The sequence below is a fragment of the Pseudochaenichthys georgianus genome, chromosome 6, assembly GCF_902827115.2.
Source record: "Pseudochaenichthys georgianus chromosome 6, fPseGeo1.2, whole genome shotgun sequence".
Lineage (NCBI taxonomy): Eukaryota > Metazoa > Chordata > Actinopteri > Perciformes > Channichthyidae > Pseudochaenichthys > Pseudochaenichthys georgianus.
In genome coordinates, this window is record NC_047508.1 from 22,657,955 (window position 1) to 22,683,551 (window position 25,597).

Sequence of the window (25,597 nt, forward strand, 5' to 3'; positions counted from 1 at the left end):
CCAGGAGGCCATTGACAACCCCGGCTCGTGCGGGCATTGTGCCCGCTTCACCATGAAGAGCCTCCGCTGAAGGTTAGCACAACAAGCTAGGACCCCCTCATGTCCACTGGTTTGCCGGCTGGCAATCAAGACACGGGGGCGTCCGCCGCAGAGATGGAGCCCCTCACTGGGTCGGTCTGGGGCTCATCGACAGCGGCAGCCGCAGAACCGGAATCCCGCGCCATATCAGGCCGAGACCCGGTGGCGGCAAGAGACGCGGGAACGGGGCCCCACGCTGGGGCTCCCGGCTGGATCTCACCATGGTTTCACCCGCGGAAGATGTCCTAGAGTTAGACTACATGGAGGACGAAGAGGATACCTCTGAGTTCCTCCTGTCTGACTCGGATGAGCAGGAAGACGACATCTTCATGTCATCGGCTCAGGCTGAAAAGCCGGGAGCGATGGCTGCTCTCCCGGGCGATAGCACACCAGCTTCGCCCTGTCTAAGCATGGACCTGCAGGCCGTGTGTCAGCGCGCTGCGTCCAGGCTAGACATCCCGTGGCCCGAAATGGCCAAGGAGACCTCCAGGTCCCGTTACGAGGGGAAACATTTTCCCCAAACAACGAGGATGAAGAGGCAGCTCCTTCCGGTCTTCCCGGAGATGTTGGATGAGGTGTCAGTCTCGTGGAGAGACCGGCCCTTTAGCAACAAGGCCCCAATCCAGGGTGCCTCCTCCCTTGACTGTGACGGTATGGAGAGGCTCGGCCTGCTCCGCATACCGCCTATGGAACCGCTGGTGGCAGCCCACCTCCTACCGAGGTTGGGCCCGTCACCAAGCAGGAACCCCACGCTGCCAGCAAAAACGGACCGATTCCAGTCGACCATGACTGAACGGGCCTACAGAGCCGCAGCATTGTCCGCCAGGGCTCTGAACGTTTCCTCGATGCTAACCGCGTACCAAGCGGAGCTCTGTGAGGATCTGTCGAGCAATCCTGGACCGGCCACTCTGGACGAGATAGCCGCGGTCACAGACATGTGTCTCCGTGTCCAACGCTGCGCCGTCCAGGCCACGGGCAAGGTAATGGGGATCGTGGTGGTGCAGGAAAGAGCTAGATGGCTCAACCTCACCAACCTCCCAGACCGGGAAAAGGAAGATGTGCTTGACATGCCCATCGTTCCCGAGGGGATTTTCGGCTCCGCTCTCGCTTCCATGCAGAGGAAGTGCGAGTCGAAAAAGAAGGAAGACGAGGCCCTCCACCTCTGTCTCCCTCGAAGGGTCCAGCCACTGCCTTCGCAACAGCGGCCCTTCGCAACAGCGGCCCTTCGCAACAGCGGCCCTTCGCCCAAGCTGCACCGAACCCTGCTAGGTTTAAAGTACCAGGACAGCAGAGGTCGCAGCCCACCCCGAGTCCCCAGCCCAGGCAGGAGACGAGGGCGAGTTGGCCTAGAAAATCTCCGGTTCCGGCTGCAGCCCAGGCGCAGCCAACCCAGAATTTCGGCCAGCAGTCGAGGAAGAAGAAGCGAGCGGCCTGACAGCCCCTCCTTCTCCCCTCTGTGACAGAGCTGGAAGTTCTTTCCCCGGCTCTAAACGTGTCCCCGCTGCCTCGAGAGATGCCTCAACGTCATCCTCAAGTCCGCATAAAACACATGTCACATATTTGTTGTTTAAATAAACCATTTTCCGCTGACGCATCCAGGCTTCGGCCAAGGGCGCAGCTCAAAAAAATGAAAAGAAAAACAATAAACAGTCCGTTAACTATAAATCCCCTTCTGAGAGCAGCTACGGCCTCTCTCAAAAGGCGGATAATAAACGGGTCTGTGAAGGCACCACCGCCACGCGCATGCGCAGTGCCGGTTGGGGCCTTAAGGGCACTACCGTCACGCACATGCGCAGTGCCGGCTGGGGTCGTGAAGGCTCCACCGTCTCGCGCATGCGCAGTGCCGGCTAGAGCTGTAAGGGCACCACCGTCACACGCATGCGCAGTGCCGGCTGGAGCTGTAAGGGCACCACCATCACGCGCATGCGCAGTGCCGGCCGGAGCCGTAATCGTGACATCTCAGCTGGCTTAGCATACAGCAGGAGATACTCACGACATCTGCCTGGGCTTCTCAAAACAGTTATACTTTATCTGTTTTCACAAACCCAGAGAGAGTCAACCCATATTCTGGAGAGAGAGGTTCTCTCTCTCCTAGAAAGAAGGGTTTTATCTATAATGCCCACCGAGCGGAGTCAGATTACGGGGAAAAATGTCCTCGTAAAGCACCCACTCAACATGGGCCTCATAATAAAACTAAACCCCGCGCGCCACGGCGTGCGGAGAGTTTTGGTTATTATGTAATGCGTAGTGGCACTACACCCGACTTTTCTAGTGCAGGACGCGCCTACGGGTGCTGTCCTTTCACGGAAGGTGGTCACCACGGACGCAGGTCAGACAGGCTGATAGGGTATTTACGAAGGTCGCCCGGTGAGAGGTCCCTAGAGCAGAGACCTCCAGCGGGCACACGTAAACTACCCGGAGCTTTTAGTGGTGTTCCCCACCCTAAAACGCTTCCTGCCTTCTCTCAGAGGACACCATGTCCTCGTGAGGACAGACAACACGATATCGTGTATGAACCGCCAGGGGAGGTAGCGTTGTCTCCAGTCACACACACTGGCACACAAACTGATCCCTTGGAGCGGCAGACATCTCCTCTCTCTGAGAGCGACACAGGTACCGGGAGTTATGCACCTCGGGACAGAATTACTGTCCAGAGGTGCACCACTCTATGCAGACTGGACTCCTCATCCAAGGGTCGGGAGTCCGCTGTGGGTGCGTTACGTCGGAGCCGTGTTAAGTCTGTTCGCAAAAGGAGAAAATGCTCAATGACAGCTGTTCTCTTTAATGCACGATTTAAACGCACTGTTAGGCGGGGACACACTCGTACACGATCGACCTCCGGGTCCTCTGTGCGTGTTCCCACCCCTGGCTCTGTTACCCCCAACTCTGGCCAGAGTGAAGGAGCAACGCCACACACTTACTCTGATGTTTCCGCCCTAGCCCGCAATGTACGGGCTGGCGGAGATATATCAGCTGTTGTGCGGGCAGCCATGGCAGCCCCCACCACGCAGGGACAGATTGTCTCAGGCGGGGGGGGGCGATCCTTTACCCACTCCCAGAGCGCGGGGCACTATGGGCCTGACCCGTGAGTGGTACAATCTGAATACAGTGGGACTCCCTCAGAAGGTGATAAACACTATTCAGAGTGCGAGAGCTTCCTCCACCAGGTCTCTTTACGACTGTAAGTGGAGGGTGTTTGAGGAGTGGTGCCTTCAAGAAGGACACATCTCTTTTCAATGTCCTGTTGGGGTGATTTTATCATTTCTACAGGACTTGATCGAAAAACACAGAGCTTTCTCCATGATCAAGGTGTACCTGGCTGCTATTGCTGCATGCCATGTGGGCTTTGAGGGTAAGACGGCTAGCCAACATCCTTTGGTTTGCCGTTTTATGAAGGGAACTCGCAGGCTCCTCCCTGTCTCCAGGTCGCTGGTGCCCTTATGGGACCTGGCAGTGGTTTTAAGTGGGCTCAAAATGACCCCATTTGAACCCCTAGAACAGGCCTATTCAAATGGCGGCCCGCGGGCCAGATGCGGCCCAGAACCAACTCCCGAGTGGCCCAGCCTCTCGTGCCCAAATTCCTACACTAGTACAGACCATGAACGCAACACTCCGCGTTGCTAGAAACCACCAAACCACAACGCAGCACGTTTTTTGAAAGTGCATCTAGTGGTGCTAGTAACGGTGGTCCTATGATAGCAACTCTAAAACATGTCTCTCTCAACTCTGAAGTGTAAACAAAGACACAACGGTCATTGATCTTGTGGAGCAGATGCGCGAGTCATTGCCCAAGTCAAGCTGGACCTTTTCGCGACCGACTTGAGTACGGGTCGGATGCTGCATTTTCCGACGCTCCACAAACACATCACATCCCCGGCACAAATCACGGATGTGATGACAGATTTCATTGCGAGGTTGAAAGAGAACTTTGGTCAATTGGATGGACTTGCTCTGCCCACAGAGGTGATGGGCTTTGTCAGAGACCCCTTCACTGTTGCAATGGAGGGGGGCGTATCCACCAGAGCAAAGGAAGTGGTCCCCTCCATCGACGAGGGGAAATGTACACTGAAACTTATTGACATGCATTCATCCGTAACCGGATGCCCCAAGCGCAGCGCACTAACGGGCCAGCGAAGTTTTGGAGTGATGTCAACAAACAGCAGTTCCCTTCGTTCAGAAAGTAGCGATCTGTGTGCTCAGTATGTTTGGATCAACATACAAATGTGAGTCAAGCTTTTCACACATGAACTCAATCAAAAGTAGCACTCGCTGCTCCCTGACTGACAGCACTCTTCACCAATGTCTTAGGATTGCATTGACATCCTATGAGCCAAACATCACTGCTCTTGTTCAAAACTAAAAATGTCACTTCTCCCATTGAGAAAGTCAGCGATGACACATGATCACACATGCGGTGATAGTAAGCACCTAGTTTACCATAGTAGACGTGTAGTGTAGTATTCATTCATGTTAGTTACCCTTATCCCTTGTTATGGGTTTGTGCACTGAAGGGTTTGACAGTTATTTTTGTATTTAAATGCACTTTGTAATGTGTCTGGGTCGAAAAAAATTATCTGAATATTTTACTTCTAAAGCGAACACATGTAATGCTACAACTGTGCACTTTTTTTTTTATGCACTTTGAGATGCCTCAGATTCTGTTAAATTAATGCTAATTTGTTGTGTTTTTATGCACTTTTGTTAGATGAACAATGAATACAAATGGCATGTTTTTCATCGCAGTAATATGTGTTGGTTTAAAATGTGTCATTACCCGCTTTTTACAGGCCGCTGAATGTCTGGCCCAGCTGAATTTTGTAGTTATAAAATCTGGCCCAATTGAATGTGTAATTGAATAGCCCTGCCCTAGAAGGAGCTGACATGAAACATCTGTCACTCAAGACAGTGCTGTTACTGGCCCTGGCATCCGCCAAGCGGGTCAGCGATATCCATGCACTGTCTGTACATCCCTCATGCACTCAGTTTGCCCCAGGGCAAACGAGAGTGTTGTTGAAACCCAACCCTGCCTTTACACCAAAGGTGGTTGGTTCGTGTACCCCAATTGACATTGAGGCATTTCCTCCTCAGCTGGTTTCCTCCGGGGAGCAGCAGCAGAATCTGTTGTGTCCAGTCCGGGCTTTACACACATATATGGACAGATCAAAAGAGCTTCGTCTTAATGACCAACTCTTCGTGTCCTGGGCTAAACCTCACAAGGGTAAGCCTGTTACTAAGCAACGGCTCTCCCACTGGATCGTGGAGGCGATTGCTTTGGCCTATACGAGTCAGAATCTGCAAGCACCTTCGGGTCTGCGGGCTCACTCGACTCGGGGCCTGGCTACATCCAGGGCTTTGTTCAAGGGTGTTTCCATCCAAGACATCTGTGCAGCGGCAAGCTGGTCTTCGCCGCTCACTTTTGTCCGCTTTTACAGGCTAGACGTCTCCGCTCCAAGCGTGGCCCGAGCAGTGCTGGGCACCTTGTTGAGTCGGGACTCCACCTGTTAAATTCTGGTTGATCTGTGATCTTCGAGATAAGCTCGTCTGGCAATACGGGAGCTACAATATCCCATAGTGAGACATCGAACGGAGTGTTATGAATGAGAACTATAGGTTACTTACGTAACCCCAGTGTCAGAGTAACATGAAGTGAGATGTCTCACCAGACGGCCCTCCTTGCTATGGTGAAGCGAGAAGAGGTGCTTATTTTGAATGACGCATGCGTCGTGGCGCAGGCTACTTATAGGGGGTGATTTCCCCTGACGTTGACGTCAAGATCACCAGCCAATCAGGATTGGCGTAATGAGATTGATGCTTCTGTTTGCTCCGCGATGAGGCGCATCCCATAGTGAGACATCTCACTTCATGTTACTCTGAGTACTGGGGTTACGTAAGTAACCTATAGTTTCTCTGCATCGTTTTGAGGCAAGATATGCCTGATTTTTGCAATGTTACGTAGATGGAAGTAGGCGGTCCTTGAAATTGATTTTATGTGGGCATTAAAGGATAAATCCTGATCAAATATAACACCAAGATTCCTTAAAGTCTCACTGGAGGCCAAATTAATGCCATCCATAGTTAGTATATCTTTAGATAATTTGTTTCGTAGATTCTTCGGGCCAAGTACAATAACTTCAGTTTTGGTTGTGTTTAACATCAAAAAATGTAAGGTCATCCACGTTTTTAAGTCCTTAAGGCAGGCTTGAATTTTATTTAGATGATTAATTTCATCAGGCTTGATTGATAAATATAGTTGAGTATCATCCACATAACAATGAAAGTTTACAGAATGATTCCTTATAATATTGCCTAACGGAAGCATATATAATGTGAACAAAATAGGTCCGAGCACTGAACCCTGTGGCACTCCATGGCTAACTTTGGTTTGCGTGGAAGATTCATCGTTAACACGTACAAACTGAGAGCGTTCAGATAGATAGGACCTAAACCAGCCTAAAGCAGTTCCCTGTATGCCAACTACAGATGTAGCGCTTCATTTCGGGCTAACGTCCACGCTAGCTGCTACATGCTTTGCATTTAGGTGATACTTTAGGCTTGATGTGCTGCGGTGATATGCAAATTCCTTTTTGCATAATTTGCACACAACCGTGCTCTTGTCGACGCTTCCATCCGTCCGTTTTTTAAAACAAAATGTCCCATCCACGGGGCCGACCAAAGCGGTCTCATCAGCTCGTTCATGTTTGACTATTGTTCACCGTGGTTTGTTGTTGTTTGAAGTCCCATGCTGAAGTCATGAACGTTAGTTGGTGCTCCAGTATAATCGGTACGCCTGAAACTCATCCAGTGAGAAACGTTCCGCTGTGCAAAAATAAGTGCGATTAAAATGCGTTAATTTTTGTGTAATTAATTAATCTTAATTAACGCGTTAAAGTCCCGGCCCTAACACATACACAACGAAACCATTTAAAAGCTGGAAATATATACATGGGATGTCACTATGATAATGTGAAAGTTTGATTGAGGTAGCATGGGATTTCATTCTGATAAGGCAAAAGTGTTATTATAAATATAATACAAATATATATATATACACATTATGTACAACAATCTGTTTTTTCTGTCTTTATCTGTGCCACGCTTCAAAGCGGTTTCTGTCAACTACGACACAGAGGGCAACATCACAGGTTCCTCCTCCTCCATGTCAAAAAACAAGCTTAAAGCTTGACTCACGTTCAGAGTTCTCTTCATCATAGTTGAATCTTCAAAACTCTAAATCTATCTAACTATATCTAAATTCTCAATGTTTGTCTGTCACTTTACTTCAATTGCAGTCTCCCGCCGTCTCTCTTCGTTTCCCGCCGCCTGTCTTCGTATATCTTCGTCTCTCTCCATTTCCCGCCGTCTCTCTTCGGTTCCCGCCGTCCCTCTTCGTCTCTTTTCGTCTCGTTTCGTATCACTCCGTTTACCTGATTACCTCACCCCCTCCCTAGTAAATACATCCTGTTGAGCAGAATCTACAGTTTCCAGTATTTTCCGTTTCGTAAAATGATAAAATACGGCGAAGATATTAAAATATGTGCTTCCATTATTCATACTTCTGAAATATATCTGTATTAACTTTATATCATCGTATGACCGTGTTTATTGGGTCTTTTTGCATGAAACAAAGACTGGCATATAGTTTCAAGCCAGTACTTTCGACAGAAATACACATATACATCCTGTTGAGCAGGATCTACAGTTTTCAGTATTTTCCGTTTCGTAAAATGATCAAATACGGCGAAGATATTCAAATATGTGCTTCCATTTTTCATACTTTTGAAATGTATTAACTTTATATCATCGTATCTCCGTGTTTACTGGGTCTTTTTGCATGAAACAAAGACTGGGATATAGTTTCAAGCCAGTACTTTCGACAGAAACACACGGCAATGTTGTTCGGACTGTTGTTTTTATGCGGCACCGGCTTGAACAGGTCATGTGATCTGATCACGCCGGCGTGACGGTCGACTCCAAAGGGTTAATATTAAATACATATAAGTATTTTTACAACTTGTATTTAGAAATACTCTGTTGTAATTATTGATGCATAAATGTGTTCATCCATTCAATGTGGCATCTGCTATAATGGGGTTAATGTATGATATTACTTAATAATACAATACATTATAATATATGATATGATAATTACATTTTAGTTTTATTCATTTCTTATTTCATAGTTTCTCATTATTATTATTTGTATCGCTCATCTTATTTTTGATTTTATTAATCTGTGTGAATCTGTGCTGTCCTGTTTTTCACTCTCACCCTGTTGCTGTTTGAACTACTGAATTTCCCCACGGGATTAATAAAGGTCCATCTTATTTTATCTTAATGTATAAATTGATTTACTTCAATCTACTGTACTGTGTAAAAACACCCCAACAATATTACAAGAAATATACTGCATAAAGCAAACTATATACTTTATTTGATCTAAAATATTGATGTTTTTTCATTATAGTAGCTTGCGAAAACCATACAGTAACAAATAAGTGATTAAATGCTACAGTATTCAGCAAACACAACTGCAGAGCTGCAAACATTGCAAACAGACTAAGTTCTACAACACCCAGTTGTCTTTGTGTATTTTGTGAATGAAGCGCCATCTCATGGTTAAATCCTGTAATTGAACAAATGGGGAAATTGAATAGAGACAAGTCCCTTGTCTGAGGCTATTAGAATGTCATTTGTGACTTTAACCAGAGCTGTCTCTGTGCTATGATGTGTTCTAAAGCCAGACTGAAAATCTTCAAATAAATCATTGTTTTTTAAGTAATCACACAGCTGTTTTGCGACCGCTTTCTCACGAATTTTTGAGAAGAACGGAAGATTAGAAATAGGTCTATAGTTGGCTGAAACCTCTGGATCGAGGTTGTGCTTTTTAAGAAGAGGTTTTATCACTGCTACTTTGAATGATTGTGGAACATAGCCTGATAATAAAGACATATTCATAATATTTAATAAAGAAGTGCTAATTAATGGAAAAACTTCCTTCAACAGCTTAGTTGGAATTGGGTCTAACATGCACGTTGATGGTTTATAAGAGAGAATCATTTAATTTAATTGTTCAAGGTTAATGGCTGAAAAGTAGAGATGTCCCGATCCGATCACGTGATCGGGGATCGGAGCCGATCACGTGATTTTCAAAAGATCGGGGATCGGGAGAAAAAAATCGGGGATCGGGATTTTTTTTTTTTTTTTTATTTAATGTTACAAAACAAAAATGACCATGTTCACGTCTTAAAGTCATCCTGAGGACTTAGTTTTGGTTTAAAATTACACAACATCATGTATGTGTTGCTTTCTTTGGGCTTGTTTTCATAGACCTGGTTGCTTATTTCTCTGAAATCTGGCAACAGAGTGGGCAGGGCGCAGTGTCTAATAGTAGCAGTAAGCTAACGAGAGGCTACGTTCAGCTGGTGACTCGGGAGTCGGGACAGAGAAAATGTCAGGAGTTTGGAAGTATTATAAAATTGAAAGCGAAGGCAGTGTAACAGCCAGATGCAATGTTTGCAAGGCAGAGGTTCCGCATGGTGGAAAGAACAGAGCTACGTTCAACACGACCAATCTAATACGCTACCTGAGAAACAAACACCAACAACAACACGGCGAGTACACAGCGGCCACTCAGGTAACGGCACTGAAACAACCAACACTTTCAGAGACTTTTAAAGGGAAAGAGAAACTGCCCCAGAACAGTGAAAAGGCCAACACAATAACAGCCAAGATAGCTGAATTCATCGCGTTGGATGACCAGCCGTTATCTGTTACCTTTTTTTTCTCTTAATGCATTACATAAAGATCGGATCGGGAAAAATCGGTATCGGCAGATTGTCAAAATCAAATGATCGGAATCGGATCGGGAACCAAACAGATCAGAGAACCAAACAGTTTCAGTTTGAAGCAAAACACATCTTATCATGTAGCTTATCACACAATAGTCATATGTTTTTCTTTATGAAAGCCATACTTGTTGGGAATTTACCAGTCATCATCTCATGACCTCCTCAGGACCAGCTAACTAACAGAGCTTAATTGTCCTCATTCCCCCAGGGCCTCTCTGAACTTCCATCCACCCGAAGTCAGCTTACCCAGAATCAGACCATTGTCTCTCTAATTGTGTGTGACCCAATCGTCTCCTGCTCTTTAGGAGTCTTGAAATGAACGCACATACATTTCTCTCATTAACTAACACTTAACATCCCATATATCAGGTGACATAAAAATGAATATACCAGAATTACGCTGTATTAAACTTTTTGCCATAATACTTTACATCAATTTACACAACATCCACGTAGGTCATCGTGTCACAGTCTAAACTGTATTCACAAAAGTACATAAAGTAGTGGGAATCAAACCCTGAGTTTAAAGGATGGTTGAAGCCATTTATTGGAGATGAAACACGGGCATACTATACTGCCTTTATTGTAAGGGATATTTCTACTAAAAACTACTAAAACTATTTCTATACTTTCTACTTTTTCATTTCTGATCTACTGTCGTCTGGATTTACCCTGGTGGTTTCAAGTTTTGATCCTTGAAGGGGGTGGAACGTTATTTTACCGCCATTACATGATATGCAAATTAGGCGATGGCGTCATTTAGGGACTTCTGGCGACTTTTCGGACAGCCAATAGCTACTTTCCTTACTACTGAGTTGGCAACACTGTCTCTCCTCCCTGGCTGCAGGCTGATAACAGACAGTTGGGATCGTGGCGAAATTCTCTCTGCAGACCCATTCTCACAGCGTTTATCAACCTTTTTCTTACTCAATATCAAGCCACACTTATTGTTTTTACTTCGGCTGTGACTTTGTGTGTGCTCAGGGTGAGTTTGGCTGTGTTTCGCTGTGTATTGCTAAACAAGGAAATCACACCTCCACGGAGCTTAGCGCGATTCACAACGTCCCGACTGGTCCCGACCAATCGGAGCACACTAGGCTCACAGGGAGGGGGGGGGGGGGGCAAGAGCTGCAACGAGCTGCAACGAGCCGTTTAGTGGAGAGAGTGAATACTGCTGAATACACATACTTTACAGAGATGCTGTATGCGAAACCAATGTGAGTTTGGAAAATTGCACAGTATAAATCTATTCTAGTAGACCTCAACAATGGAATTATGATCAGTGGAAATGGCCCTGACATGTGACCTTTAACAACGTTAACAGACAGCAGAGCAGTGGGAGCCGGTTGGTCAATCCCTGACCCGTGTTGCGCATGCGCAGATCTGAGATCCAGTAGAAATGATAAAAAAGTCTGCTGCTTATTGTTCTACTAGGCCAAAATAGAGTCAAAGACTATTTGAGAGTGAGAGTGTGTTAATTAATATATTTGGCAGTTTGGAGTAAGTCTGTAGATTTGTTTGTGTGCGTGTGTTTCATGTATAGGCCTCTCACGATAATGAATTTTGTTGGATACATTTTCCCGGAAATTATTGCGATAAACGATAATATTGTTGGCACCGTTGTTTGACCATTTTAGACCACAGACATAATGATAATATTAGTGCTGTCAAAATTATCGCGTTAACGGCGGTAATTAATTTTTTGAATTAATTGCGTTAAAATATTTAACGCATTTAACGCGTGTGCAGAATGGCCCGCCCCATACGTGCCACCAGTGGCAGCGCCAGGGTATGGCTGGGGTAGGCTACACCCATACCAAGAAATGGCTTGGCCGCACCATGAAAAATGATGTTAAAGTAAGCAAAATAAAGTCTGCCAACTCGCGCGGAGTAAATTGCACAGACAGCAGTTAGTAAGATTGATTTCAGTAGCCATGGTTTTAAAAACTTTTGTCACGTAGTGATCGTCTTCTCAATAGAACATCTTTGATAACGGCGTGGAGAATACTTTTGCTGTAGTACAGGGCAGAGCCATATAATAGTAATAATATGGCTCTGGTACAGGGGTGCACATAACTGGTACGCAGGTTATGTGCGTAATCTGAAATGCGTACCGTCACTTGTGTCACAAAGCGCATTTGCGTACCGACGTAGCCTACTTGTGAAGCTTTTCCAGAAGGCGGTTAGATCACCGGACGACAGAGTCGGTCTCCGTGTGCACAGACAGGGCTGCTGTTAACGTCGGTCTGTACGACGGAACTGTGCCAAAACTACGCCAACCGGCTGCGGAGGGAGACTCCTATGGGGGTTATTCCCTATCTTTATTCAAGAGCGTGGTATTTAAATTTGAGAGCATACTTTATGTATTTATTTCCCTCAAACTCTGTCCTCGCACTCAAATAGTGCCCTCGCACCCAAATAGTGCCTGCTTGCACTTAGATTTGCTCTGCTTGTGCTCAAACTGTACGCTTGCACTTAGATATATAGCTGCTCAGAATTATTCTGTGCACACTCGAAACTTTTTCTGCTCTCAGAATTATTCTGTGCGCACTCGAAACTTTTGTGCAACAATCCTGTCAAAATCCCTCAACCAATAGGAGGCCAGGTGTCCTTGCGGGTGCGTTCGCTTTACTTATTACAGCGTCCCGTCAGGGCGGTTACTCTTTGGTTTATAAACTCCAGCCCTCCACGGCTTTATAACATGTACTTCACTTGTTTGATTTACAACTTTTTTGGTGGGGGGGGGAGGAAGCACAGTTAGTATATATATATACCAGCACCTTACATAATAGCTACGTTCAGTGGCGTACTGGGACTAAAAATCAGCCCGGGAATCTCGACCGGCCCTCGTTATCGCTAGTAAATTGTCAACGGGAGGAGGGAGCAGCGCCATATATAGAGCTCTGGGAGGGGGGATTGCTAGTGAATTTTCCGACCGGCCCACTTCTTCCTCCAGACTGTTGTTCTGCTCCAGCACTGTTGTGCTACGGCTTGGTTCGGCCCGACGCGAAGCGGAGTGTCGATAGATATTCGTATATCACGGCCTGAAGTGAGCTGTTGCATTTATAAAACGGTTACCACGTGTGGCTGGCAATGTGAAAGAAAAATACACACTCCAATTTAAATAGTTTTTATTATTAAATAATGATATTCAAAATAAAATAGTCCCTCCGTTGCCTTCTGCACAACACATAGTGCGAGGTGGTTGCTATGCAACAACAATAACAGCAAGAGAACATAAGGTGCTTTTTTTTCTGGAGATAGGCACTTCTCAATCCACTCCTCCATAGTAAGGCCACCCCGGAGGTCGAAGTTAACCTTAAATGTTTCCATTTTAAGCTTTGTTAGTTAGTTAGTTTCGTGACGGACGTAATGTAACAGTTGTAACCATATGGTTGTAACGGTTCTCAGACGCGGAGGGATACTGACTTGTGAAAAGTAACTACAATTATACCCGGGATATACGCTCATTATATCACAGGGGTTAAATTGGGCCGGGGCTGCCCGGAGCTAAGCACCGGCACATAGGAAAATGCTCTGACGTCATGCCCCTCGCATATTTTTAACAATGTATGCAGCATGCCTATATTATATGTTAACACACAAAATATATACATATTAAAACTTTTCTTTCTATATGTTTAAGGTTCTTAATAATTCGAAAAATCAATAAAACACTCTTTCTAGCTGTATGGAACATAAATAAGATGACGCACTTTTCAAATTTTTCGCGGGTTTCCCCTTTCTTTATTTTCTTCAAATCTACTTGGCTGATCGGCGACCACACTGTCTCTTCCGTCAGTCACACAGACAGCCGGCAGAGTGACAGGTGAATCCGGGAAAAAGTGTGGAGAAAAATAGGTAATACGCTGACAGGTTTCTTAACATGAATTCGTCTGATATTCGGGTTTTACGTTCGACTACCATTAAGTTAAATAACGTTTTTTTGTTTGACTAACTTTTGATCAAATCAAGCATTTCTTAAACTAAGAGAAAGACACCAGCCAATGGTCGATATTGTTGACTTTATTTTAGAATAGCAGATCTCTGCGACCAGCTATAGTTTGTCGGCTTTGTCAGTGAACGTGTGTCTCTGCTCCGATCGTGAGCTTTACACCGCAGCACCTCCCGCGGGACAAACAAATACCAATTATTGTATTTTATGTTTATTTTTACAAAATTACTATATACTTTCTTTGTCAATTTAACCTGCTTTTAGTGTACCCCTCTCATGAAACAACTGGCCCCAGCCTGATGCTATGTATGTGTGTGCATAAAGCTGAGATATGCATATATTTATTTCCTTTCTCTTTGAAAGTTTCAGAGTTTAAAGTGATGCATGATGCAGAAATGAGTGAAGCAAAAAGGAGGAAAGTTACAGACTTCTTAAAAAGGTATCAAGACATCACTGCTACTTAGCGTGTCAAAGCCATTTGTATCTTATTTATTCACCATAAGTTCCTTTGTTAATTATCCTACATTTAAATGCAGAGTTGAGCAGAACAAGGCAGGTGATGGGCGAGCAGGGCAGCTTGGAAAAGAGAGAGGATCAGAGCAGCATAAAGAAGGGAAGGGAGTGGAGGAACTTGAGGAGAGGAGAGCAGGCTGAGGAGAGCAGAGCAGCCTGAGGAGGACAGAGGAGCAGAGCAGGGAAGCAGTGTAGGAAAGGCTGACAACTTGCCTGACTGCTGGAATCAATGTCAATTGGAATATTTTTACACAGAAATATACATTTCTAATAGTTGGAAATTAAAAAAATGGGATGCAAATCATGCAGGGAAGCGGGATCCCTTGGGGCAATGAGAACAGGGAAACAGAGGTGCTCATTCTCTACTGAATGGCAGAACTGTAGGGTAGGCCCATATGGCAACAGCAATGAGAAGCAAATGAAATCTTTGAGAAAGAAAATAAATGAACATAGTGTCTCACAGAGTCACAAATTAGCACAGGACATAGTAAAAAGACAAAATGAAGAAGCTTTAAAATCAAGCTTTCTAAAAACTCAAAAAGACATTTTGGCTTCCACCCATAATGTCTTTAGAACGGCATACTACATTGCAAAAAAATAACCGGCCATACTCAGTGAAGAGGAATACCTCTTTCAAAAGGTCAATGTTCTTGATACAAAGACATGGCCAAGCCCTCTACCATTAATGTATGGTGAGTGTGAAATAAGAGAGCTATGCACTCTTTTGAAAATCGGATTCTCTGGTGTTAAGCAAAGTTATAGGGACTTTAAGGAGAATGCCAGTGTGCCGATGCACATGTCCCTTCTAAAGCTTAAGAATGCAGTGGAAACCATTGCTGTGAGCAGTGCAGAGTGTGAGAGGGGTTTCTCAGAAATGAATGCAGTTGTAATATCAATGCGCTCACAACTGAAAACTCAAAATGTCTCTGCTCTAATGTTCATTCAAATGGTTGGACCTCCTCTTACCTCTTGGGACCCCACAAAATATGTGAGGAAGTGGGTAGCTACCAGAAGGTCTGCAGACCATTTAGCCTGTAGACAAAGATACACGACTACACAGGCTTCCCCTATCAGCCCATCTGGGATTTGATGAAGTAGCTGGTCGTACATACAGTAATGTTGTTGAACTGCTTATATTGATGTGGACTTTCATTCCCAATCAATTCAGATAATATGTCTCTGTACTCATATAGTTGTTTTTTAATGTTCTTGAGTAAGTGTGCAGGGAAATGTTGACTTAAAATGGCAATTTGAAGGTCTGTAATTTGTGAAAAATGTTTGTGTATATATTAAAGGTGGGAGGTAAGTTTGAGAAACCGGCTCGAGATCGCTAGAATTTGAAAATACACAACCGGAGAAAATCTGCCACTTCCTTATAGAGCCCCTCCTCCAACACACACGAACGCGCACATGACCAATGAGGGCACGAGATAAGTTTGTGCCCCGATGGAAGGCTGACAGGCAGGTAGGTCATCCAATCCGTTGCTAAACGGATTGGTTGTACTTTTTACAGTATTACAGCTTCTACAGATGACATTTTTTAATGGATTTTTTGTCAAGCACTTAAGATATTCATTGCTATCGGGATGTTAAGAGCATTCCATGGAATATAACAAAAAGTGTATCTCGAGCCGGTTTCTGAAACTTACCTACCCCACCTTTAATAATTTCAAATGTAAATTCATTCCAGTTAAATAATACTAATAAAAAGACGGTCTATTTGACTTTCTATGTTTACTTTCTCGATTGGTGGCATGAAATAGTGCATCTGATACAGGAGCAGTTGCTTTAGGATTGGGCATCATATATTGACCCCCCCCCCAAAAAAAACACAGCCCCCCCACATATCAAATCCCAATTTAACCCCTGATCACGACTAAGAAACATCAGATTGCTTGATTTGAATTGTCAGTTTTGTAAACATGTACTAACTGTGCTTACACCCCCCCCCCCAAAAAAAGTTGTACAGCGAAGTGATGTACATGTTATGTTATAAAGCCGTGGAGGGCGGGAGTTTATAAACCAAAGAGTAACCGCCCTTACGGGACGCTGTAATAAGTAAAGCGAACGCACCCGCAAGGACACCTGGCCTCCTATTGGTTGAGGGATTTTGACAGGATTGTTGCACAAAAGTTTCGAGCTCGAACAGAATAATTCTGAGAGCAGAAAAAGTTTCGAGCACGCACAGAATAATTCTGAGCAGCAATATATCTGAGTGCAAGCGTACAGTTTGAGCACAAGCAGAGCAAATCTAAGTGCAAGCAGGCACTATTTGAGTGCGAGGGCACTATTTGAGTGCGAGGACAGAGTTTGAGGGAAATAAATACATAAAGTATGCTCTCAAATTTAAATACCACGCTCTTGAATAAAGATAGGGAATAACCCCTATAGACTCCCCCCTTCACTGGAGAACTGCGCTAAAACAGCTGATCACAATGTTCACACTCTGTGGTCACGAAGTACTCCACTAGCCCCCCCCCTCTGTCGACTTTCCTGAAGTACTCCCCCGTTGATAGAAATCAACACGTAATGAATTAAGACCCCACGGTTTGATGATTGATAGGTGTGTGGGTTGTCTTTCATTTTGACATGCAGAAAAATGTTATAATAAACATAGATACTGTATGTTAAATGGATATATCCGCCTTCTTTCATTTATCTTTCCATTCCCACAACAATATACATAAAGAAATGGCATATTTTGGACATAGTTCGAATGGTGATTAATCATGATTAATTAATTTTTAAGCTGTGATTAATCTGATTAAAAACTTTAATCGTTTGACAGCCCTAGATAATATATAACAATAATTCAAGTACATCCTTTCAAACTGCTAGTCACATCCTCATGTAAATGGCAATTTATCGAGTTAATTTTTATTTATCGTGCGATAAGTCAATGAATTGCTTATCGCGACAGGCACACAATAAAACAGTGTGTTTGACTTTCATTAGTGAATGAAACTTTGTGCCCTTTATACTCTGTGTCCAATATTGTGTATTTGTGTATATATATATATATATATATACGGATATATATATATATATATATATCCTATATATATGCTAAGGTCCCGCTACTGACACGATAGCAGTCATTTAGTGTGCATATGTGTAATTAAACCCATTATATCAAAATCTCACTCCAGCCTGGTACCCAAAGTTGGCAACCCTGTAATAAGCTATCAGCAACAGAACAGGCACACGGGATACCCGGAGATGACAACAACAACCGGAAGTTACAACATGCTTACCGCAATAGTGGTCGGTGTAGAAACAGACAGTTTATTTGCTAAACCTTCAACACTCCTGTGGTATGATACAGTACAATTCAGACAGCATTGGACATAAAGTAGAATACAAATGTCTCCATAAAAATGTGGTAATTTGTGAGATGGAGATAAAGGAATCCATTAGGGAAAAAATAAATTGGCAATCCTAAACTCATTTGAAGTCTATGTTTAGGTTAAATTGTAAACCTGTAAGGCTTAAAATGTGATGAACGGAGTCAGAGAAAACAGTGATGCAACAACAGTGATAAGGAAGTAACGGTTCCAATATCTTTATTGACCGGGACTGCAAAGCCCAAAAAACTGGAACTGATGATGACAGCCAGGACCTTTTTTTTGCCAGCTAAGCCCGACTCAAGTAGGCAGGGAGAAAAAAAAGGCAGAGAATCACAATCTTTACAACCCGAGTAGTAAAGCTTTCCTGCGGCTTTGGCCATCAAAACACTTGTTTTTATGATCTTTTTTGTGTCGTTTTGTGTATCTGTGGCTGAGCGAGATGGAGGGAGGGATGGTTTACATCTGTTTTCTCTGACCTTATAAATGTCTGGTTGCCATCAACTGTTGCATTATTCCTGCTCTCAGCATGTGGGAAGTCCCTCCGCTGTCTTTTATCTGTTTCTTTCATAATATGTGTTTCTTGGGTTTATTGTTTTGTTGTTGCCAACTTGGTTCAAAGCTCATGTAGAAGACAAGTGGTTATTATCATATGGCTTCAAATAGGGTTGATGAAATAATTAACTTGAATTGTTTAATGTTCTTCTGACAGGGTGTGATTAATACTGAAGAGAAATGTGAATAATGATGATAATGATACCTTTGTTCACTCTGAAATTTCCCCCAAAAACACTCAAAAAGTGCTTCACAGAAAAACAAATCAAAGGCAGAGATAATAACAAGGCTTAAGAAAAAAGAAAGTGCTTTCTAAATGCATTGTAGAAGAAGATGAAAGGCATAATAATCCACAACAACAATAGTATGACTAATTAAAAACCCAATTTAAAAAATGTGCCTGTATGTCTTGCACAAAAGGCGGCAGAGGTCGTTCTCCACCCAGAGGCTCTTTCAGAGATGAGGAGTCCTGACTGCAGAGGCCCCGCTGCCCTGTGTCTGCAGCCGGCCCGGGGCCACAGCTGCTCTGCAGACTTCAAGCTGCCGTCAGCAGGTCAGCAGTGTAGGCCGAGCCAGACCATCCAGAGTCAGAAATAAACTGTAAAACGTAGAAATCGATTGGAAAGGCCATAGGTTGCTAACTCACGGAGGCCAAAATGTTCAAAATGTGCGAACACTTTCTACCACTTGAGAACACTCAGCTGTATATTGTCCGAGCTGACGGAGGCATATTGATTTCTGGGGCATTTCAGCGATTAAAGAGTTGCAGTAATCTAATTAGCCGCAGACAAATGTATAAAAAAGGATTTGTGCCTTGGAACAAAAGGACGATCTAATCTAGGCAATGTTCCAGACAAATAACAGCCCTTTGTTACTTTGCTCAAAAATGTCCTCTTTTTGGCAAGTCCACACCTAGCTGGACTAAATGTACGTTTCATACAGTGTATGTGTTTAAGAGGCATACAGTCGTACATGTCGTAATTTATCATGCCCCTAAATTACATTCAGCTTGAGGAGATTTAGTAATTAAATTTCTTCTGTTTGTTATGATGTAATGCGGCAATGAGTCGCCCGGCGTTATGATGTATTAATAAGAGTTGTGCCTCCAGCGGTGCACTGCTTCTGAAGTGACGAGACGTTTAAGCCGCGAGGAAAAACGTCTTTATCATACTTAATGTGTCACCAGCTCTCTTTTCTCTCAACCTATTCTCTGTGTGTCTGTAATGAATGTGTTTGTGTTCTTCAGGGACGTGGCGGGCAAGGCTCCATCTTTGTGTGGGCCTCGGGAAATGGAGGCCGCGAACAGGACAGCTGTAACTGTGACGGCTACACCAACAGCATCTACACCCTCTCCATCAGCAGCACCACGCAGTCCGGCAGCGTGCCGTGGTACAGCGAGCCCTGCTCCTCCACTCTCGCTACGACTTACAGCTCTGGAAACCCGGGGGAGAAACAGATAGTGGGTGTACACACACACACACACACACACACACACACACACACACACACACACACACACACACACACACACACACACACACACACACACACACACACACACACACACACACACACACACACACACACACACACACACACTTCTACTTTGAACATCCCAGATTTTGTGTAGGATTATTTGAATACTTTGAATATCTAGCACAGAAATAACTTGCGCCTCATACTTTGCTTTGGCCAAAACTCGAGGCCGGTGCATCAGAAATAAACCCTTTTTTTCAAGTGTACTTTTATATTAATATCTTCTCTCACAAATAGGCATAAAACTGTCCAAATCACAGTGAGTGATATGTTACATCAGCGAACAAAGCTTGACAAACACTGAGAGATGCCAGATCCTTCCTTCAAGCTGCTTGTCATCTGAAGAAAGACTTGCCTCAGGGACATAGAATAACATAAAGCAGACATAAATCTGCCATGGCCTCCAAAATACACGAGAGGCATGCTTCAAGCAAGCGAACACAACTCATGATATAGATTAAATTGAAGTTGCTTTAAAATACGACTGCTGTTGTATTGCTGCTGTAGTTGCCATAAGCCACCATTTGTTGTATCAGTGAGTTCATACAGCTTTCGTCTATCCAGAACGAGGATTTATCTTCACTTTGGCAGATTTTCATGTTTGGTACATTTGTATCTACAGTGTCAAGTTACAACTAGAGCAGGGACCCAGGCTTTTAAACAAATCATACTTGACTCACAAGAAGCTTGTGTAGGATAGATTTGGTCTCCTGACACCTTGTGAGGTACTGGTTGTGTGTAACTGAGTAATAAGAAACTGCTAGGGTATTACTTTCTTGTTAAAGCCACAAACAAAATCACTCTAGGGCAGCAACTAACTTGTATTAAATGATAGGTTAATATGCATATATTTTGTGATTATTTTTAAGTATAAAATGTCACAATATAGTTAACATTTCCCATCAAAGGTTCCTAGGTGAACTTGTCAAAAACCCCACCAAAAATTATTTGTATTGTTAAAAGTATAATTTAAATCAGAAAAAGCAGCGTTTATTTTCATGATAAATAAAGAATGATGTGAATGCACATAAGAAATGAGTAATGAATTATGTCATTGTTTTATCTAGTACCTATATCTACTAGGTGGCCTTTGCAGAAACCTCGTATCATTTTCTCCTCGGACACATGGATTTATTGCCACGAGTAATGGCCATTAGTGCCACAATCTGTCATGCCAAGAGTTGCCAACCTAGGAATCCGTCCCTGACCTTCAGCGCTCTCCTTGCCCTCTCTTGCTTCTTGTCATTCCCGCCGTGACCCAGACAGGCCTCATTAGCTTGCTGGCGTTGGCAGTGACTGAGTGCACCCGGAATGCGGACATACTTTGTTTCAACACCCGACCTTACAGGGCTGATTTGGCTGACATTCAGTGACCCTTTGGCTGGGATCCATCGGCCTGAGACTGAACCTACCGGATCATTCTCTCCGCCTCCCCGCCTCCTCTGATTGCAAATCTCCCTTCATCACCATCCCTCCGCTTTTCCACCCTCCCTCCCCCTGATCTGCACTCATGCTGATGTGGGAAAGTCAATGTGTCATATTACCTGTGTCTAACCTTCTGTATTTTCTGTGCACCCTCCCGTCTCCAAGGTGACCACAGACCTGAGGCAGAAATGCACAGACTCTCACACGGGGACGTCGGCCTCGGCCCCGCTGGCTGCTGGGATCATCGCTCTGACTCTGGAGGCCAAGTGAGTGAGAACAGCACAACCTCGTCCTATAATAAAGCTAGTTTTCAACCCTGTAGCCTTCTACAGCAAGCACATTTTGAATTGTGTTTTATTGTAAACTTTAGTTGCTATGTTCATGGGAAGTGTGTATGTGCGCGAACAGGCGTCTGGGAGTCGACATTGGCCTAAATCCAAGCCCACAGATTCTTTCCTCAGCAAATGAAGCTTTTGATGATCAGTTAATTAGCCACACAAATCAGCAGCGGCAGCCCACACAGACATCTAGATACCTGGCTGGCAGTGAAGATTTTAAAATGGAATCTCTCATTATCGCTCACTCAGGAGTGTCAGAATCCAAGTTTCTGTCAGCAGCGTTAATGTGTTCTCCATTATGTCCATATCTGCAGTCATATCTCGCGGTGCGTAGAGTCCTCTTATCGGCCAGCCGTCCCATACTCTGCATAATTCACTTAATTTCCACATTAACGTGCCGCTGACAGGTGTCAAAATCAAATCAGGATTACCTCCCAGTGTTCACATCAGGTTTACATTCGCAGAGCCTGGTTTATCTCACTTCTGATATTATGAGAGAAGGGCACTGAGTGACAGACCCCGAAGTTTACCCCACAAAGACTATCTCTCACTTTTTCACATCAGAGTGGAGTCAGCGTCTGCTCCCCTCCTGACAGGCAGCCGTAATAACAGGGAGCTGCTTTATCAGACTGGGACCAAACTGGAGTTCACAGAGATGGAATCATTTAATAGGCTGAGAGTTTTGGCTTTCTGCTGTTTTATTATTTTATTATTCCCCCCCCCTTTGGCTCCTGGTTGAGGTGACATTGAGTAGATGGGGGTGGGGGGTTGGGGGGGGGGGATCTTGTCCATTAATAACACATGAGAGGATATGAGATGTGAATGCTGATGTGAATGCTGATGCGGAGCACGGCGGAGATGATGCGCAACAGTGCAATTTCTATTTCTGTCGTGTTGCACTCTGTAAGCAATGTGATTCACGGTTTGATTATCGTAAACCACCGAGCAGGTTCTCTCCTTCATTTTTGACATTTTCTCGAAATGTTTGCCTGCTGCGCCTAATAATAAATACATAATACAAAAACACTTTTTTATTGGGCTTCTACTGTGTGGAAGGTGACCTCATTCCCCAATCCCCGACCCCATTAGAAACTATCATTACAGAGAGGTCTAGACTCGGTCCTCTGCAGTGTTCTAGCCAATGTTTTACAATGTTCCCTGCCCTTAAACACCATAGGTTAAACTTATGATGTAGCTTTAGTGTTAAACCATAATGTGAGCCCTTACCTTTGTTATGGATGACTGACACACACCTCTGGGCTTCCTCTAAGTTTCAATATTATATTTCAGAAATGTATAGCTGTCATCCTCACTGTATATGCTCAGGTGGATCATATTTCAGGTGTGTCTACAGCAGGGGTGTCAAAACTGCGGCCTGGGGGCCAAATGTGGCCCGCGTGCCATTTTGAATCGGCCCTCAGCAAATTCAAAAAGTATAATGGAGTATGCCCACAAATGAAACTTGTCTTGTATTATACTTCTTAAATAAAGATGAAAACAGATATTAAACAGTAGTATTCATGTGTTGATAAGCCCACTTTTCAAACAAATGCAGTCAATTCAAGTTGAAAACATTTTCAATATCATATCAAATCTAAGCTGATAAGAAAAAAGCCCAATAACTTATTTTCATAACACGCTTGAAATAAACCCTTCCTATTTCCTCTTATAAGCAATCTGAGGCTTCTGTTTTATGGAATGAGCTGCTAACAAAATAAATGAAACCCAATGGAGAGCTGTTGTTTTCCTTAAAGCATATTCAAGTATTAAGCATAATTGACTTACATTTGATTAATTTTGCTAACATATCAGGCAATATACCTCTAGTGAGTGGCCCAGCCCTTCGTATATTTTCTGTATGTGGCCCTTTGTGAAAAGAGTGTGGACACCCCTGGTCTACAGACTCCTGACCTTCTATATCCCTCATCTCCTCATATTTCCTCCGCTGTATTGTCGAACAGTCGAGGTCAGCGAAACCTGTGTGTATTGTTTAATAATGTGCATAATACCTTCAGCTATTACATTACTGAAAGGCAGTAGGTTAACTCTGCTCTCCTTCCTGTGTCCCTGCAGTATGAACCTGACCTGGAGGGACATGCAGCACCTGGTGGTGAGGACGTCCCGGCCCGGACACCTCAGCGCCGGAGACTGGAAGACCAACGGGGGGGGGCGCAGAGGTAGAGGCCGACGAGTCGAAATCCAGCACAGATATTTATAGTTTATTGTGTCATATTTGAGCACAGAAAAAGGGTTTCTAGCACATGCGTTATACAATTAAACTCTATTTTGAATTGGGAAATTGCTGTTATTCACATAAGCACACAATAAGCACCTTTCACTCAGACCCCCTGCTCTGAGAGCTATCACGTTTGCCTTCATGTTCCACTACCTTTTTTTCCCTTTTGCAACAATGTGATGACAGAACAAGGTCGACCAGCTTGACAAAGCGTTACATTATGCCCTAATTTCAGCCAATTAAAAAATGTGTGTCAAATGTGTTACTTGTGATTGGCTGTTTCATCTCCACTCTAATTGCTAATCCTGTTTCTTGTTTGCTACAATATACATATCATCTCAGTAAATCAACTGTAAATAATTTATATTTAATATTTTTCTGGCTTCATTTTAAAGCATATTTGCATGAAGCAGTAATGTCAGTGTTCAGGCAGAGCAGACATTCTCATTGAGTCATACAACAGTCTATGCAACACAAGACCTCTGACTCTGAACGACAACCCCATTAGCTTCACGGCTTCTTATCCGATTTACAAACATGAACACACGTCTTGTCCTTGGCCACCAAACAATCATTCACCTGAGAAGTGCACCACCGACGTCCTTTCCAGCCTTGTTAACTAAATAGCTGGTAATGGCAGCACACAAAAGGTGGAGTCAGCAACAGTAATCCAATACACTTTTTGTCAAATTCAGCGAATATCTCCTCACAGTCCTTGAGCTGTCTATCTGTTTGTGCGCTGCTGTACACAACACTATTCCAGCCAATCAGCAGCAGGGGGTGTTCATGCTCATGCACGGCACAGGAGAGGCCTTAGATGTATAAGCAGAGGCAGTGGGAGCTAAGGGGTTGCTAAATGCAGAGGGTAGTACATGTTTAGGTGTTGGAATCTGCTGAATTCTTGATATCAAGAAGGCTCCACCTTTAGAAAAAACCTTTAACATTATTTTTGCCTCGAACCAGAGATGGCAAAAGTACACACATCCTTTACTCAAGTAGAAGTACAGATACTCGTGTTTAAAAATACTCTGGCAAAAATAGAAGTACTGACTAAACTTCTTTACTCAAGTAAAAGTAAAGGAGTATGGGCTTCGAAATGTACTTAAGTAAAAAGTACGTATAACTACCATCTGTTTTAAAGAGTAACTGACCTCCCTTTATATTAATAGAACAATAATGTTATTGTTAGCTAATGAATGTTTCGATGCTGAACAACGGCACAATTACAACGCTTTCATTGGTCCCTCGTCTTTGGAGAAGACCAGGAAATGATGGATACACGGATCGTGTTCAAATCAATAGGAATGCAATGACTCTAAATAATAATTGTTAGGGAATCATTTGCTTAGGTATTCAACCTTTGACACAGTTCATAATTTTCTCCTCTCACTGTCTCCTTTCTCATGGCATAGGTCTACGGCCTTGGGTATTGCTGCTATCTCTCTTAAGGAGGAGCAGCTTGGGAGCATTGTTGTTGCCAGTCTATGACAGAGCACAAGCCGCCATGAGGTAGTTTACTGTTCAGGGACGTAGGTTCCCTGGCGCGCATTCTTTCCTATGGACGAGAGCTCTTGTTAGATTCAGGGTCCATATTTGTTTAGTCTCACTGATGAAGAATGTTGATTATTGGCAACCGCTGTGTCAACTCGTGACTCACCACCTGTCTTGTCAGTTCTCCGGCCGTAACTCCAAATAAACCACCAGTGTTTGCCATCAAAGGTCCAGCTCTCCTCGTGTCTCTCTGAGTCCTGACTCTCCATTGCTACAGA

General features: G+C 43.9%; 1 protein-coding gene across 1 annotated transcript in view; it reads left to right on the top strand.

The window, feature by feature from the left end:
* Positions 1–25,597, top strand: part of furinb (furin (paired basic amino acid cleaving enzyme) b) — a 66,151-nt gene that overhangs the window by 34,940 nt on the left and 5,614 nt on the right. The window contains exons 6-8 of the mRNA XM_034085783.1: positions 19,540–19,752; positions 21,420–21,520; positions 23,666–23,769. Coding sequence (XP_033941674.1) covers positions 19,540–19,752; positions 21,420–21,520; positions 23,666–23,769 — 418 coding nt within the window. The remainder of the gene's footprint in view (positions 1–19,539; positions 19,753–21,419; positions 21,521–23,665; positions 23,770–25,597) is intronic.